This window comes from Crassostrea angulata, chromosome 4, assembly GCF_025612915.1.
Source record: "Crassostrea angulata isolate pt1a10 chromosome 4, ASM2561291v2, whole genome shotgun sequence".
NCBI lineage: Eukaryota > Metazoa > Mollusca > Bivalvia > Ostreida > Ostreidae > Magallana > Magallana angulata.
Genome location: NC_069114.1, coordinates 51,430,791 through 51,448,279, shown reverse-complemented (window position 1 = coordinate 51,448,279; position 17,489 = coordinate 51,430,791). Strand labels below are relative to the sequence as shown.

At 33.1% G+C, this 17,489-nt stretch overlaps 1 protein-coding gene across 3 annotated transcripts; it reads left to right on the top strand.

Annotated features, from left to right (window-relative positions):
• The first annotated feature begins 5,806 nt into the window (after positions 1–5,806).
• Positions 5,807–16,665, top strand: LOC128180786 (AP-1 complex subunit sigma-2-like). Of its 3 annotated transcripts, XM_052848931.1 has the most exons (6): positions 5,807–5,894; positions 6,270–6,448; positions 6,578–6,686; positions 6,774–6,911; positions 10,148–10,207; positions 13,535–15,134. In XM_052848931.1, the coding sequence occupies exons 1-5, from the start codon at positions 5,892–5,894 to the stop codon at positions 10,190–10,192; spliced, it is 474 nt and encodes a 157-aa protein (XP_052704891.1). In that variant the 5' UTR covers positions 5,807–5,891; the 3' UTR covers positions 10,193–10,207; positions 13,535–15,134. The 3 variants fall into 3 exon arrangements, with proteins under 3 accessions (XP_052704891.1, XP_052704889.1, XP_052704890.1); XM_052848929.1 differs by lacking the exons at positions 10,148–10,207; positions 13,535–15,134 and adding an exon at positions 16,263–16,665; XM_052848930.1 differs by lacking the exon at positions 10,148–10,207.
• The last annotated feature ends 824 nt before the right edge of the window (positions 16,666–17,489 follow it).

Sequence of the window (17,489 nt, the reverse complement as noted above, 5' to 3'; positions counted from 1 at the left end):
CTGTATTATACCTGTTTCGGCGTGAGGGCGCCGTCAACTTATTGACGGATCATACCTGTATTCATATACCTGTAGTCCACGTGTCACTGTGCCGTGTTACGACAGGTGAGATCTGAACAGGCTGAATCTACCTGCCGCTTCTTCATCTTTATCCTTTCTACAGCCGGGAACCTTTTTATCAAATTAATAAGTTTTACTTCTATTATTATTCAAAAGGTATTATTAAAAGTATACAGACTTTAGTATTTAAAAGAACAGTTTACACATACATGTATCGATAAGGACGTTATGCAATACAAGACACCACGCCTGCCTATATGTGCAGCAGCTGGAGAGAACAAATATATGCACAGGTTATTTGCAAATATGTTTTTAAACATCATACTGTATGTGAATGGTATCAATATTTAATCTATAACTTGTTCCATTGTTGCAATTTTAATGTCATCACATCCATTTGTCTGAAAGTTTTGACCAGATATTTCCTGAATTTGACAGTTACTGATGTGTCTACGATGATTTCTTATTTTCACAATTTGTTTTTATTTGTATAGGAATGGTTTTGTGACCTGGCATTAGTTTTTTGCTTATGTTTTACTTAGTATAATTCTCATTAGGTTATCAGTAGGTTATTAATGTTTCTTATGTGATGTGAAATGAAAATTTGTATCTTAATTACAGCAAGTAAGTAATTGTTAATCATAGTGACATTGTACATAAATGACAAAATACATGAAAATTAAATGATAAAAAAGAATTTTGTGAAAATTTTACCGACATTAAATGAAATAAAATCTCTAACAACATATGAGTCTAAATTCTTTAAAAAGAAAAAAAAACACTTTAATACAAAACAGCATATTAAAAAATGCCAACCGATAACTGTACATTGTATTATGTGTTCAAAATGGAATATTGATTTTCCTTATATAATTTTGAAAAAGCAGACATTGCAACATGATCATGATAGCAAAACATTTAAACACTCTCACTATCCCACCCTAACCCTCCAAAAAGATAACCAGTTTACCAAATAACTACATATATCTCAAAATGATTCGAATAATTTTATAAGCCAATAGTGTTCCACCTTCCACCCCTGCCTCCCAAGCAGGCGTTGGATCCGCCTTTCCATTTCGTGCCAGTCAACACGCAATGGCCATATAGAATACTACAAGAGTTTGGTATAGGTGTAAACCACCCCTGTAAATTATACACTAGTATCCCGTTAAACAGGTATTGTTTACTTTTACAGGACATTACAAAACATGACACAATTGATTTCGGTGTAACAGATTGGCGGTAACCCCATACAATGATCCGCTATTAGTTCTGCAACATGTGCAAACATTTTCACTTCACTTTGGACGCGCTATAAAAATGACCGGTCTCTCGTCTTCCCCTGATTTGTGACGTTCGGGTGCTGTGGATTTTACCTCTTTGTTAAATTATTATTTTAACGGTATGTCTGGTTACATTTTTTTAAAATCTAAAATATCTTAACAGCTAAATTCGCCAGTCTTTGAAGAATTATTTCACAATGTTTACTATTTTATTTCATTCTGAGTATCTTGTATCTTCTCTATATGTCTCTTTTTGGTGTTCTATAGTCTCGGCATCACATGACATCAAGACGAGATTTTAACCCATTCTTAAGTACTTGTGCCGCGGGAAAGTCTTTGAATCTTCCCATGGATCAAGTATTTAATATCGGGATTATTCGATCTTCAGACAAATGGCTCACCCAACAGCAAGCCTTAGGGATGATGTACACATTGTACGGGCAATTAAGTATTCTTTGGATACTAGTATCTTGTTTCCTATGCAAGGTAGATGGACTGATATTAGTGAAATTAGTGAATAACCCACCGGGTTTACCTTATAGTTTTAGCGATCAAATTATTATGCCATAAAATACTTTTCAGCAAAAATATATTTCAATAGTTTAGCTTTGACGTTTGAACTTTTCCCTACATCTATATATACATTTTCTGTATACAGAACTCTTTTTTAGGAGATAAATAAAATCTAAATATGCCAATGATCACACAGTACTCTTAAATGTCACAAATTGTAGACTTTAAAGACAATTTATTTCACTGAATCCTATTATTTTTATGAAACACAGTTAATGTAAAAATCTTTTGGGCCTTCTTCTTTAACTATACATTGTAAGTTGTTTTTGTTTTGACAAAATTGAGTGTCAGTTGGTTAGGATTTTTGCCTTACAATACTTGAGTGATTTTGAGCTTTAATAGTGATTCTGATCTTGTACGCTTCAAAAGAAGGACCGATATATTATCCCCGCTATACTTGCTGGTAATTACTGCATAGCCTTCTGATGAATCTGATCGATATTTTTTTTTCAATGATTAATTCATCTTAACGCGACATGTGTCGATTTTGTAAACTGAACCTTGCAAAGAACATACCGACAGGTAACATGTTACCTGACACCTTAGTCTGTCAACCGAAACAATGTACTGTGTGGTGTCAGAGAGAGAGAGAGAGAGAGAGAGAGAGAGAGAGAGAGAGAGAGAGAGAGAGAGAGAGAGAGAGAGAGAGAGAGAGAGAGAGAGAGAGAGAGAGAGAGAGAGAGAGAGAGAGGACAGACAGACAGACAGACAGGCAGAGGCACAGAGAGAGACAGACAGACAGAGACAGGCAGAGAGAGAGAGAGAGACAGACAGACAGACTGACAGTATGTAATTATTGTCCCATTATCTAAATATTTACGGAATTAGAATAAAGGACACTTTGTGGTTTCATTTATCATAGCCAAAGTCAAGAGACATCATGGAAATGGAACATTAATATTAGGAAACAGAAAATCTTGTAGCCAATATTTTTGGCTATAATATGTAATATCAAACGCAAATTCAAAGTTCTAAACACCCCCTACTGTATTTGGTCACCTCATTAATACTTAAAGAATTTAATGATTCCTCATTCCTTATATAGCAAGACATCCAGATAAGATGCAATTTTAAAGTGATATATAAAAAGTGAACCTGTTTGTGAAATCGGTAAGTCTTATATAGACCAGTATATTGTTATTAAAGAGATGATAATGATGATTTTCTTTTTTGATATTTGATTTGATGGTTTCAATGAATTTCGCGTGTTTACCAAGGATATTTTTCCTTTTATCGGATACAGCTGATACAAGTGAAAACCTCGTAAAGCAATAGATGTAAGCCACGTTCAGTTCTTGGCGCTATTTTAAGAGAAAGAGACCTTTTTTTAGATTGTTTTATCAAGAGAACGCCGCCGTTAATCATGTGAATGCGCCAGCTTCTAAACACATTGTCATTTCTGTAAAGTAATATAATTGTGATATTGTTCAGTTCACCTGTTAAATGGACAAATTGATATATACTATGTATAACAACCAACGACATTACCTGACGATGAATAAAAGGGTGTATAATCAAAAAAACAATTGTGGCGGTGGAGTCTGGGTTTTTTTAATGATTGTTCATAGATGGTTGTGCCCCCGGCGTAGAGATCAGAAAATGTTATTGCGACATCATTTTGTGCCATTCTTAAAGAGCTTCGATTTAACGTGCGTAGATCTTAGAGATCTTTTAATCAATAAGTAGAATTAAAGTTGTCTTACACACCTAGAAATATTAATGTGAATAAAAGTTAATTATATTTAAATATAATGATTATCTTTCATTTTTTTGTTTCGTACAATGTTTGCCAAGAAATTGTGCGTCAAAACTTTTCAAGTAAAAAATGTTCCTTTAACCTTGACCTTGAGCCTTGACCTGAAGACTAACATATTTATAGTTGACGGTGTTTTATATCATATTACTGAAGGCCTGGGGGTTGATGTTAGTTTAGTGATGATACGAGTCATTCTCAAAAAAGGTGGTATTATGTTGTTACAGGACACTTTTGCCAAGTTTCACTTTTGTGCTATCTTTGGACATATATTAGCATACATATTAGTACATATATACAATTAATTTTAACAAAATTTTGTATACATGGTAGTGTAATATGGAGATGGGGTGTATTATTTCTATTACAGAGTACATTTAATAACATACCAAAAACAGCTCTAAAACTTAAAACTGACAAAGACACTTTAACTGTTATTATTTAACAGAAATTCGAAATCAGATTATTCGTATCGAAGTACATGCAGTGACATGCAGATTGAAGTTACACGGACAAGGTTACAAAAAACGACGAAACCAGGCCTGCTTTCACACTTTTTTCTCAAACAAAATCATTTGCAAATCTACGTATACGATGTGTGATACGCAGCCCTGCAGGATCAGGATCAGTATCAGCCCTGAAGCTACTAGGGTAAAATAAATTAAGATGCATGCAAACCCATGCATTTACATGTATTTCAAGTGTGTATATATGTAAAAATATAAACGGGGAAACATCAGCAGTTAAAAGCTGGTACAAACAGACACCCTGTCGTCAGAGTGTCAGATTCACAGCAATAATCTCGAGAAAGAACAGGAAGAGTGAAATCAGAAATGCTGGTTGATCAACTCCATTTTCGCCTCGAATGATTCAGCTGATCTCCATTTATAACCATGCGTGCCACCTGTTCATTACAAATGCGCACAATGTTAAAAAAGTTACGGAGACTCCAAAGCGTCGGAAAAGTCTCTACATCACCTCTCTGCCTTCACTGAAAAAGTCTTCTGGGTTTCTATACAATGTTTATAAATTTGTAGGGAGTGGTTCTATTTAGCATACTCGGTTGAAAACTTTGTGTTTTTCCTATTCAGGTTTTTTTTTTTTTTTTGTTGCAAAATTGCTGATTAATATCCCCGTCTGGAAGTTTAACAAGGTGCTCTTTTAATTTTTGATGTATACTTTCTTCTTTTGCTTGCCATATCTTCTGAAAGAGTAGATGTAGTGTATCTTTAGAGACGTTTAAAGCTGTTTTGAGTGCCTCTGATGGTATGCTATCTGACCTCAGCTGGTTTATGGCTAAAGTTTTTAGATCTCAATCTTGCTTGATAGAAAATAATCGATTAATCGTGAAGTCCGAAGGATCGAGTGGCATTTTACTTTCCCACAGCTCTTTAAAATGGCCCTTAATTCCATATACATGTACGACGTTGTTGTACCTTGTCTAATAACTGATTCCCCGACTTGTATTAGACTAATTTCTCTTGTTAACTACGTATTCCATGCAATCAGTTTAATTGTTTATATCATACTAGTCTTTTATGTTCTCTTGTCTAAAAATATTCTCCCAAATAACTATACTAAGCTAAATTCTTTGATATCAGATTGTGATGTCCAAAAAGTAAGCTTCTTTCATACATTGATTATATATATGTCAAATTTTGAAGCATATGAGAATATTTGTGAGTTTTTAGATTATTTTAGAAGAGCTTGTATAAAAAAAAGTTTCATCTAAAAGGATAAAATAACTGACATCGTACAGGTAAGCGATATGACCCATGGGTCTCTTTTCCAATGACCTCGAATTTCTCCTTCCAATAAGCTTTATTTTGATTATAATCCTTTTAAAATATTCTTTGCCACTATTGTATACTACTGATTATAAATTTTAAGTAAATTAATCAAGATATAGAGACTTAATTACTTTTTAACCGTTTTGGTTAGGGTCTTTTTGTGGGAGGGATTGGGAATAGAGGTTGGACTTACTATTTAGTTACAGTTTACCATGAATACAGTAACTGCAATAGGTCAAACATAGTCTGGTAGGTCAAACATTGTTTCCATTAACCAGAGCTAAAATGAAATCAAATCTGAAATCATTCTGGCCGAATCGGAATTCGAATAAGAATATACTTAGTACGACTTGTTCATATTTAACACCGGAAGTTATGACGTAGTGGGGGTGAATTTGTGGAAAATATCACGCCTATAAAAATTTCTTCAAAATGGTACGTGCAATACTTATTGTTTGTTAGATTAGATTGCGAAACATTCTACAAGTTTGGGTTTTGATTAAGGTTTGTGCGCTCTGATAGATGGCCATCATGTTCACTGTGTTGTGAATAGTAAAATCTGAAAATTGTGTAGCGGCTAGGTTTTGACATCTGTATCGTTTACTATTTGAACTGTTAAATTATGAAATTACTCCACAAAATGGAAAACTACAAGTTTTTCTCATGTTGACACATTCATTTGCTGTATCCTATGGTATGATATCTGATAACACATTTCAAGTTAAAGAGTATACAAACAATTCATTGTTACAGAGGATGGTCCTTGCGGCACATTATGTATATTGTAATGTTTCATTGTATTATTTTCAGATGCAGTTTATGTTACTGTTTAGTCGTCAGGGAAAACTGCGGCTACAAAAATGGTACATCGCACACCCAGATAAACTGAAGAAGAAAATCACTAGGGAATTGGTTGCTTTGGTGCTATCTCGCAAGCCTAAAATGTGTAGTTTCTTGGAGTGGAAAGATCTGAAAGTTGTGTATAAAAGGTATTCCATTTGTGTCTGTGAAATGAAAAATTAAGTTAAATTGTACATTATCTTTGATCATATTCGACAATAGTACTGTAGATATTATGTGTTTAAAGCCTAAATATATTTGTCATTGTGTTTTCACAGATATGCTAGTCTATATTTTTGCTGTGCAATAGAGGCTGAAGACAATGAACTTCTTACACTAGAAGTCATTCACAGATATGTAGAACTTCTGGATAAGTATTTTGGAAGTGTGAGTATGAGCGATTTATTACTGAATTCAGCAATATGTTTGGCTTTTCAAATGACATGTTCACTTTGTTTTGATGAAACATTGTAGGTATGCGAACTAGACATTATCTTCAACTTTGAGAAAGCCTATTTTATGCTGGATGAGCTTCTGCTGGGGGGAGAAGTTCAAGAGACCAGTAAAAAGAACGTCCTCAAAGCAATCGCTGCCCAGGATCTTCTACAGGAGGTGGGTCATGTGAGAGTGAGGCTCAAAGTCAGAACTCGCTCACAATTAAAAATCAGTGTATCTCCTCATCTTACTCATAACTCAGTCCCTGGAATCTTTAGTAAGAGGGAGTGGTCTGCATTCTTGCTATGTACAGATAATGACTAGTATTATAGAGCTTTAATTAATGGAATATTGTATACTCATTGCACAATATAAATTACGGTAGGCTAGTAGATCTTATAAAGAATGACAGAATAATGTTACACATTGTAACACATCGTACCTTAACCTAATACATGTAGTGCAATCTTTCAATACTTTGTGAGTTTGTATTCAGTCTATGAAATACAAAACTATAACCTTCAGTAACCTTCAGTATCCATCACCTACACATTCATTTTAAAATGACCGTCAAACAACTACAAATGGAGATTCAACAAGTAGATTAACCAAAACATTTTACTGGAAAAAATTATTGCATATCATAGTCTGATTAGATAGCATTACGAAAGCCTGTGTTAGCTTTTCCTAAATCAAAACTTAATGTATTTAATTCTATTAAGCATTTTGGTTGTGTTACACCGTTGTAAAGACATGAATCCTGCACTGCCTCACGAAAAGAACGCTGGAGTTTGTGGCTGTTTACTAGGTCACTGTGTCCTTGACAGTTTCCTGTTTTATCTATGACTGTGTTATTCTTGATTTTGCTAAAATTAGTAGGTTTTTTTTTTTGCTAATTCATGGACAATAATTGTCAATTTTAAGATGACTGGCAAGGCAGATTTCTTTGTTAATTAACACTGATGAAACCGATTGTGTTCAAGCAGGTGGTAGGCAACCAACTTATAAATACTAGTTCAGGTAGAACAGCAGTATATATACAGTGAACTGATCTTCACAGCAGTATACTTACTGGTAAAACAAAACTCTAAAGTAACCTTTACAGTCTCTTTTTTACACCTCCAAGCTTTTGATTATGTCAATATGAGACAGATGAAATTAAATATTTAAGTATACAAGTATTACCTCCTTTCTAAGAAATAAGATTGTTCTGTTTTTGTGTGGTGGTATTATAACCCAAGTTTTTGTTTAGCCCAATGTATGATTTAGATTATCCTGGTATTTGACTTACACAATGTATTATTTTTGCATGATATTTATCCTACGACTCAACAAAAGCATGACAGATTAGTCATTTCTTATACTTGTATACCTTGCACATAGATTTAGTTTGTATGATACTCAGAAAGGTTCATCATAATGAAGCTAGTAACTAACAGTTTCTTCTTAATTGTGTAGAAAAACAATTATTACAGAAGGTAAAATCCTAAAATGATGGTTCAGTTGAAACCTTGGTTCAAAAATGATATCGATCTTTGTTTTCATTTCAAAGGTTTATTTGGAAAATAATTTACTGGTGCCCATTTGAGCTATAAATGCTGAGATATGTATGTGAAATACTGTAAACGGATTATATTTAGCTTGTATGGTATTTTGCGGAATTTGATTTTTTAAGCAGTTTAGTGTAGATTTTATTTAGCGCATTCTTGATTTACCTATAAATTTACATATATGCATGACATTTAGCAATGTACCGACTTGATTTAGCTGAACTGGCCTTATGCTAAAACCGCTAAATAGAATACAGAGCTAAATGTAATATGTTTACAGTAATTGCCCATATATCCCTGGTTTTGGTAGATGCTAGACACTCACCCCCGTTCAATAGCACCAGCAATGCTTTACGTGTACTGATAGTTGTTCGTAGATCATTTTCAAATATTGTATTTATTGTTAAATTACTTCGTTCAGTTGTTTAAGTGCCGGTATATTCTAAGGAACTCTATAACAGGAGCTATATTTTAGATGTTAGTAGTTTTTACCACATGTTTAAGCAAAATTTTGGTGAATAAAATGATGCACAAAATAGGTTTACATAAACAAAACTTACTCAGAGGAATTCACGGAACATTGAGAATGGTAACAGAATGTGGATAAATCTTCAAATCCTAGTTTTATTTCTTTACATTTTTGAAATACAGCAAATGTTTTGGAAAAAAACCCTGTAAGGTCTGTGTGATATTTGGTAAAATTTCTAACTTTCTCAGGGGATTGGTTTCATTGAAAAATTATTAAATACGGTACTTAATTCACAAAAACTTAAAACAAGCAGCTTTTACGTTGTTGATGAACTTCTTTTATTGATACATTTACATTATATGATGGAAGTTTGGATTAAATTTAAATGGTGATTATTGAAACAGAATGTGATTTTGATTTTATAGAAATGGGGGTTTTCTACATGAGACTGCAGGAAAAAGAAATTTAAACCTATGATAAATCAAAAGATCCTTAGACTAATTGTCATAAGAGTAGAACAGTACCATTTTTTCCTTGTTAACATTACACTCTGCATTGATTTTAAATATCGAACCCATTTTTCTAAGGTTGATGAATTTATTGAGGAGGGTAAGTGGCCATGATATCATTTTATCTTTACATACATGAAACTGATAGTCAGGAATCAATGCAGTTTATAACAATCATTTTGACAGAGCACATGACAAAATACATTTTCAGACCTTCAAAAAATATTTCTCCTCAGCTGAAAATGGGTAGAGATTGATTTATTGTCATGTGACCTGTCTATTGTTAGATCATCAATATGTAGAACAATTGTAACTTGGAAACCTACCGGTATGCCATATTGTATGGTTAATGCCTCTACTATTGTAAAACCTATACCATATTGTATGGTTAATGCCACAAATATTGTAATACCAGTAACTGGAAGTATACACCTCACTGTATGGCTGGGATGTAATAATTATAGCCTTAACCAGTTTAAGTTGTAATCAGGTATTTTGATTATTTTATAATTTATAACAGGACGTCTTTAACAAGTTCAGTTTTAGGTACCTAGCTGTTTTTGTCAGTTTTGGGTGTAAAAGAAAGAAATTCTTTTACAAAATTGTCAAGTTCCAGAATGACTTGTCAAATGATGCTATGCAATGTGTTTGCAAAATCATGTGGTTTCTCAAATGCATTTACTAAACATTGGTTATAAGATTTGATTAGACTGTAGAATGATGGACAATTTTTCAACAGACAAAACACCTTGTACAGTTTAGATGTCATTAATGATAGAAGTTTCTTAAACTAATGAAGATGATAGAGTCTTTGTTAGTGAAGAGTTCATACACCTTAGAAGCTCAACATGCCAATGATTGACCTTTGTTTTATTATTTCTGAAGGATGAGGCTTTTGAAACGGCCCTCAAAGAGCACGGTCTTTACTAACGGCGGGACGTAACGGTAGAATTTTACTCTTCGTCTCTTTTTCCTGCAGTCTTTTGCATGATAGTGGCGTCCTTTTGCCCTGTCTAGTGCCAGTACTGTGTGTCACTCTAGGTGTATGCCATTGGCAGGTGGTGTACTGTTGTATAATTATTATATAAACGGCCTTAAGTAGGCCAGTGACCCTAGTAACAGGTGCTCCCTAAAGTATGCCAGATTTCTTGAAGAATTTACAGGGGCCGTGATTTGATCTGTGTTGTTTGCATATTGTCTCCATCTTTTCTCACTAACCATTCTCTGGTGCATGTCCGTGCTTGAGGTACTGCTCAATTATCTCTGTATAACGCTTGGCAATTTGTTTATTCATTTACCCGTATGTGAAGCATTCACTTTATTTCTGAAAGAGTGTTTAAGAACAGACAATTATGTAGAGATGAGGTATATATTAGTAGTTTCATAGTACATGTATCTACATGGATATCTTACAGGAATGAGTACCTATACGAGTGTATGCTACTTCTCTTTATGTTTTGTTAGATGTTTTGTTAGATGTTTTGTTAGATGTATTGAGTCTGTATGTTTCTGTTTGTTTTTTGTTGTTGTTTGCTTTGGTTTTTCCTTCTCTCTTTTTTGATAATCAAAGTCATCATTTTTGTAATAGAAAAAAGAAATATGTTTTGAATAATGTAAGGCCACATAAAATAAATATTTATAGATTCTCATCCTGATTTGCAAAAATATGAGATGGGTTGGTAGATTTTATTTTTAATTTTTTAAATATCCATTTCGCAGTTTATGTGCTTGAAACAACTGCTCAATTTTTTTTAAATAGTAAATGCTTACATGAGTACACAAACCAATTTGTAATCTTTTAATTTTGTTTTATTTCACCTGTTAATGCATGAAGACATTTGCATTCTTATGATAACGAACATGATTGGGATCAAACCACTATAATCAACATGTCAAGCAGCCATTAAAGGTTTGGAATTTTTGGTATATAGAGCCCAATTTTTTTTCACTGAAAAAAAATTTTCCATGCAATTTTTAAAAAAATAAAATAAAATACATATGGGTGGGCCACTTTCAGAGGCATGTGGGGGATGAGAATCTTAAAAATTATTTTATATTGAATAAAATGTACTTTATTTAGCTGTACTTATAAAACAAAATCAAATACATTTTGAAGTCTTCCTCCAAAGGCACCGACCAAATAGCAGTAGGGCTTAATTATGTATAATAATTTTATAGGATGTTAATACATGTATGATTAAAGCAGTAAGGGAGTCAAATTGACAATCAAGTATTTTAAATGTTAGATTACAAGAAATAATAAATAATTCATGGAAATAAACGTGAGTTGGAAATGGGGGATGGCATTAATTTATTATACAGTTTGAATGTTTTGGATGTTTTGAATACTATTTTCCCATAAATCATCAGATTTGAGGTCAAACTTATTTAAACAAATTGTTGACAAAACAAAACTTTACTTATTCCTCTTCCTAGCTGTTTGTTATGATGATCGATGATAACAAAAAATTCTAATGCCTGATACTAATTTTTTGCACGTGTGCATTATGTAAAACTAACATGGAACACATTCAAAGGAGAAAAACCGTCATATATGTCATGCACAGATAATGTGTTATATATTGCCTACCAATTGCTTGTTCATGTATCACATATGGTCAGTTTAATATTCCGTCTCAAGTTCTACAATTATGTTTCAAACTTAAGAATAGAAGTGCACCCATTGCTGGTTTGACAATTAAACATTTCATTAAAATATGCATTTGTAATATACATTGTTAACTATTATATTAAAGTTTTTTTAGTCATAAAAAGTCCTTTTCAATTCTTTCAGTAATCAACTACTCAGTGCTGTAATGAAGTTGATTACATTATTACACATGATGCCCGTTTATCCTATATATACAGTGGCTTTAATAATGCTTCAACAGCCACATTGCTACATTTTTCCATACCTATAATAGATATTATTAAAAAAAATGGGACTGCATGGTTTCACTCAGTGTAACAAAAGTATGTTACGTACCCCAAATTATCAGAAACCTATGGTCAATCTCACATTTGCTTCCTGACTGGGGGTCGACTTTACGAACATTTATCGTTGTCCATTAATGCCATTATCATTCTCAATCCACAATTGACTCTCTAGTTTCTAGTTGGTGTATCAATTAAGATCATGCCTTTTAAACGCTGTTGTCTAGAGACATATGCATGAACATTAACAAGGTTAGTAAAATTTCCTTCAGGAATATGTGAAGGAGCCAATCAGATCAGACTGTGAATAATTCATGAGCACAAGAAATATTCAGTGAGTTGACCAACAGTCAGCAAGCAGTCTATAAAGTGTAAATTAAATTGTTTTCTATGTAAGATTGACCGTGGATTTCTGACAATGGTTACCCCATAGAATAGATGTATTGAAATGATATCAATGACTCATTCTATGATACATGTAATGATATTAAGCAGTTATAGTTTGATGAATCTGATAATTGTTTATATAATGCTTAAATGTTTACTTACATTATACTACATATGTATCTAGGTTTTCTATAAAACAACATGCAGATGGTTACTTCGTTACAAACTTGATTAAAATTTTGATTATACTACATATGTACCGGTATAGGTATTCTTTAAAACAACATGCAGATGGTTACTTCGTTATTTGACCTTCCTTTCATCATATTGAATTCAACATACATCACACATCAACTCTTTTGCCCTCAGTGCAACATGTTACATGTATAATATATGATGTCCTCCTTTATTGCCCTCAGTGGTGTATATGTGCATGTATTAATACATCAACATGTTATAATATACAATGGCCTCCTTTTATACCCTCAATGCTGTATAAATAGATCCACATGTAATATTATGTCCTCATCTTATGCCCTCAATGTTTCTTTAATATATCAACATAATACAGTATTTGATATCCTCCTTTATTGCCCTCAATGCGGTATTAATATATCAACATATTATAAAATATGATGTCCTCTTTTATTGCCCTCAATGCTGTATTGGTATATCAACAAGTTATAATATACGATGTCCTCCTTTATTGCCCTCAATGCTGTATTGGTATATCAACATAATATTATATTAGTATATGATGTCCTCCTTTTATGCCCTCAATGCTGTATAACATATCAACATGTTCCATATGTTGTCCTCCTTTTGTCCTTTAAATACAGCATATAACTGACCATTATTTCACACATCCTCTCATTTGCTCTCACTGCAGTACAAGTACATTTATTAATGTATCAACATGTTATATATGATATGTCCTCCTTTTGTCCTCAGGAAGAGACTCCTCAGGGATTCTTTGAGGACCATGGTCTCGGTTGATTTGGCGGCTGCATGCGCATGGCACATGGTAGTCAGGAGGAGCGAGGAGAAAAAATTAACGGTTTTGGACACTGTACTAACATTGCCTGCTTTGGTTTGACCTTGTACTACATATTCAACCTTGACCCACTCCCTGACCTGTGAATTTGTGTAGCTGTGTTTTAATTAGTAATGAATTGTTATCAAAAATATCAATAAGGAGAATGCTTACTAGTGCCATGTAAAAAAATAATTCTGTGAAGCAAAACAATTGTAATGCCTTTTGCTATTAAGCATTTTACCAGGTATTTGACTGTAAATAAAATGCATAGTGCTTGGGAGGTCTCATTATTGTGCCAGGCTATTTGTGTGTTGTCTTATTTTCAAGGTATTCTCATTTAGTGCTGGCTCTTGTTGAAGGATATTTCTATACCATGACAATGATCTTTTTGGGAGTCAATTTTTATTTGTTAAATCATTATTGTCAGAGTTGGGAATTTTTTTTTCCTTATGGAATTTATGTTGTGTTTCTTTAGTATCATTTGATGTCAATGCCCTAGAAGTATATGATGAGTTAGATAATTTAAGACTAGAAGGTTTTTTTTTCACATTTCAAGTTTTCACTTGTTTAGACAATTGAATGAATTGATACATATTGACAATGTATGTATATCATATATTTTGAGGTCATGTCTTATCAAACATGTTAGATGCATGGTACATAGATATATATCACATATGTTAGAATTCTCTCACTTGGAGTACCAATGTAAATACTCGTTGGTCTGTCTGTGCATGGAGGCTGTAAAGTTATAAACATAAGTACTGTAAACCAACTTTAGTACTTCACGGAGCACCAGTCACAAATTGTCTCCTGACAACAGTTGTTTGATTGAGGCTTTTTTCAATTGAACAGCAAATAATTATATTCTGTAAACATGCATTGGTTCTGGGCAGCTTATAACAATCAAGAGACACAGGCACCTGAAATTAATAAAGAAAATTTATCATTATGAAAAATGTATGCTGTCTATGTTATATACTGTAGAAGCAGAAATATTCGTTGAGGATTTAATTTCGTTATTTTTGTTCAATGAATTTAAATCCATGACAAATTTCGAACCCAAATACTCATAAATACGGAGTTGATATGTGATATAATAATATTTTAGAGATTATGATATGACATAAAATCCCAACAAAATTTTATTTGGTTTAAAAATCAATGAAATTTTAACCCAATGAATATACATGTATGTTCTTCTATAGTATTAATGGCAAAAATATAAAACGCCAGGTGCCTCTGCCAAGTTCTATAAATGATTCAAGGTCAAAAATAAACAAGTTACTATAGCCTCCTTATACAGCTGGACTGTATGTTTGCATGTGTACTCCAATCTGCATGAAGTAGAGAAATAAATTGGAATGAAGCCTATATAAAGGTATTAATACTCTGTATTCATTTTACTGAAATCCATGTCATTTGAATCCAATATGTATTCTGCTACTTTACATGCTATTAAGAACAAAAAAGTATTGTGAAAATATCCATTAAAGGATGAAATTTGTTGTCAAATGGTGTTTTGAATTTTATGAAGTTGTCTAATTTTATTGAGGATTCAACAGCAAACTGACCAAATATTGGGTATCCATAAGTTATTTTCCAGAATATTTTGCACACACTGTTCTTAAATCATTATTAAAATAAATCTTCCATTTACCAATCCATTCATCTATACCGAAGATGTAAGTTCATGTTAAGTCGCACTCATTCATGCAATCATACCAAAGATATCAATAACAATTCAACAAAAAGTTGATTACTTTGATTCAATCTGTCTAACGTAATCCTCTGCACCTTGTGAAAAATGTATGAGGGATTGAGTTACTGTGGTTTTATTGATATTCAAGGGCATCAATTTTCGTGGATGAAGGGAAAATCACAGTTTCAAGGATAAGTAAATTCGTGGCCAATGACCCTATCAATACAAAATGCTAATTAAAATTGCACTTCAACGAACATTCAATTTTGTTGGGTCAACTAAACAACGAAATCCACGAAAATTGGTATTCAACGAATATTGATGAAACCACAGTATATGTTTCAACTTTACTCTAGTGCAGTTAAATGATGATCTGCCCATCCTGTGAAATATTATATACCTGGTAATTTAAAATCAATTTAAGTTTTTTTTTAAAACTACTGTTTTTGAACCAAGGTGAAGTAGTTCTAGTATGTGTAATTTCCCCTTAAAGTAAAAAATACTCCACAACTAAAATCAAGATGTATACTACCTATGCCATCTGAGATTGAATGACTTCAGACGCCAAAACATGTTCTGATGGGGACATCTCTATATGCAAGGGGAAAGTATGTCAATTTTAGATTTTTAGTAATGCATTATTCATGAGCCAGTTATCATTAAAAAAACTATGAAGGACAAGCTGGTTTTGTGAAACTATAGAAGTATTTTACTATGTTTAGTTGCATTTATGTTTCTTTATTATATTACATAAGAAATATGTGATGTGTTTGCATCTAATATAAATTCAGAATGGAATTGCAAAAACAGGACTAAGTAATGAAATCATTCTAATAAGCCCAATTATTGATCCAAGGAAATTAAAAAACATCTGTGTTGCATCAATTAATTTTAATGTGGATGCATATTTTGTTTTACAATGAACTTTGTTTATGTTTCAGGAATCTGAGGAACCAAAGAGCCTGTTAGAGGAGATGGGATTTGTGTCAGGTCCATGAGCACACACTCTGTCCAGTAGCAGGCATGGTTAACAGGGAAGGCAGAGGCCTTCCTCAAGATGAAAGAATGACTGTGATTGGATCATATCAATTAATAATTATACATAAATTTTTACATACATTACAATTTGTTAAGACTCTAACTTTGTACACATTTGTCATTAATTCTGCTGATTAACATTTGTAAGATGAGTCATGGGTAATATTTATGAATTGTTTAACAAGTCTCAATCTCACTTATATTTAAAAGACTGACCAATTTTTGTATTTCGTTGTTAATGAATGCATTAATTCTTTTATATCTGCCATTTTGTTATTCAATAAATATTACTTTATTCAGAAAAGATTGCATGGTTATAAATTTCTACATCTTTTATCAAAACAAACACACACAGATGTGCATTGGACTGGACTGGGAATTGAACCCGTGACCCTGCAACTCTAGTCAGGAGATCTACACCAAGCTATCAAGGCCGATATCTACGGTCCGTATAGCCCCAACTACCACATTACTCTCTCTTTAAAAAGTCTTCGACCCTGAAGACACAAGTTCACCTTGTCAGGACTTGCATTATATTACATAATATTTATATTGCCTGAACAAGGAAGGCCACGGCACCATCTGTTGTAGGAAAGGAGAAATGAGCATATAAATGTACATACATTGAAAACATATGACTGGACGGGGAATCAAACCTGGGACCACTGCAACTCTAGTCGGGAGCTCTACCACTGAGCAACTCAGGCTGATATCCACAGTCCATATAGCCCCAACTACAACAGTATATTCAATATCTTGTAATCCAGTCACTGAATGTAGGTAGATTGGATAAAAGTCTGTTTGGGGTACACTACTGTAGATTCCTAATTAAATGAGAAGTTTTAAAATATTTGCATAAAATCATGAGAGGTGTAGACAGTTGTTTAACAAACATTTCCAGATAAGCAACCACATTAGAACTCTCTCTCTCAAGTACAGCTGGTTCCAAGCATAAGTTCCTCACCAGGTGGATAGTAAACTTACAGTTTACAATGCTATAATTCCTTATTTTGGTCAGGTATCCTGATGATTGGAAAGACAGAGGCATGTTCCATTAGAGCAGGTGCTCACGAACACTCGCCAAAATTCCCTGTACCTGCCCACAAGCACTCGCTTTGCTGAACATGCCT

What these genes read in the sequence shown, in the direction of transcription:
- LOC128180786 (XM_052848929.1), top strand. An exon ending in CTGAAAGTTGTGTATAAAAG is followed by an intron (nt 6,449 to 6,577) that starts GTATTCCATTTG and finishes GTGTTTTCACAG; the next exon opens with ATATGCTAGTCTATATTTTT. An exon ending in TGGATAAGTATTTTGGAAGT is followed by an intron (nt 6,687 to 6,773) that starts GTGAGTATGAGC and finishes GAAACATTGTAG; the next exon opens with GTATGCGAACTAGACATTAT.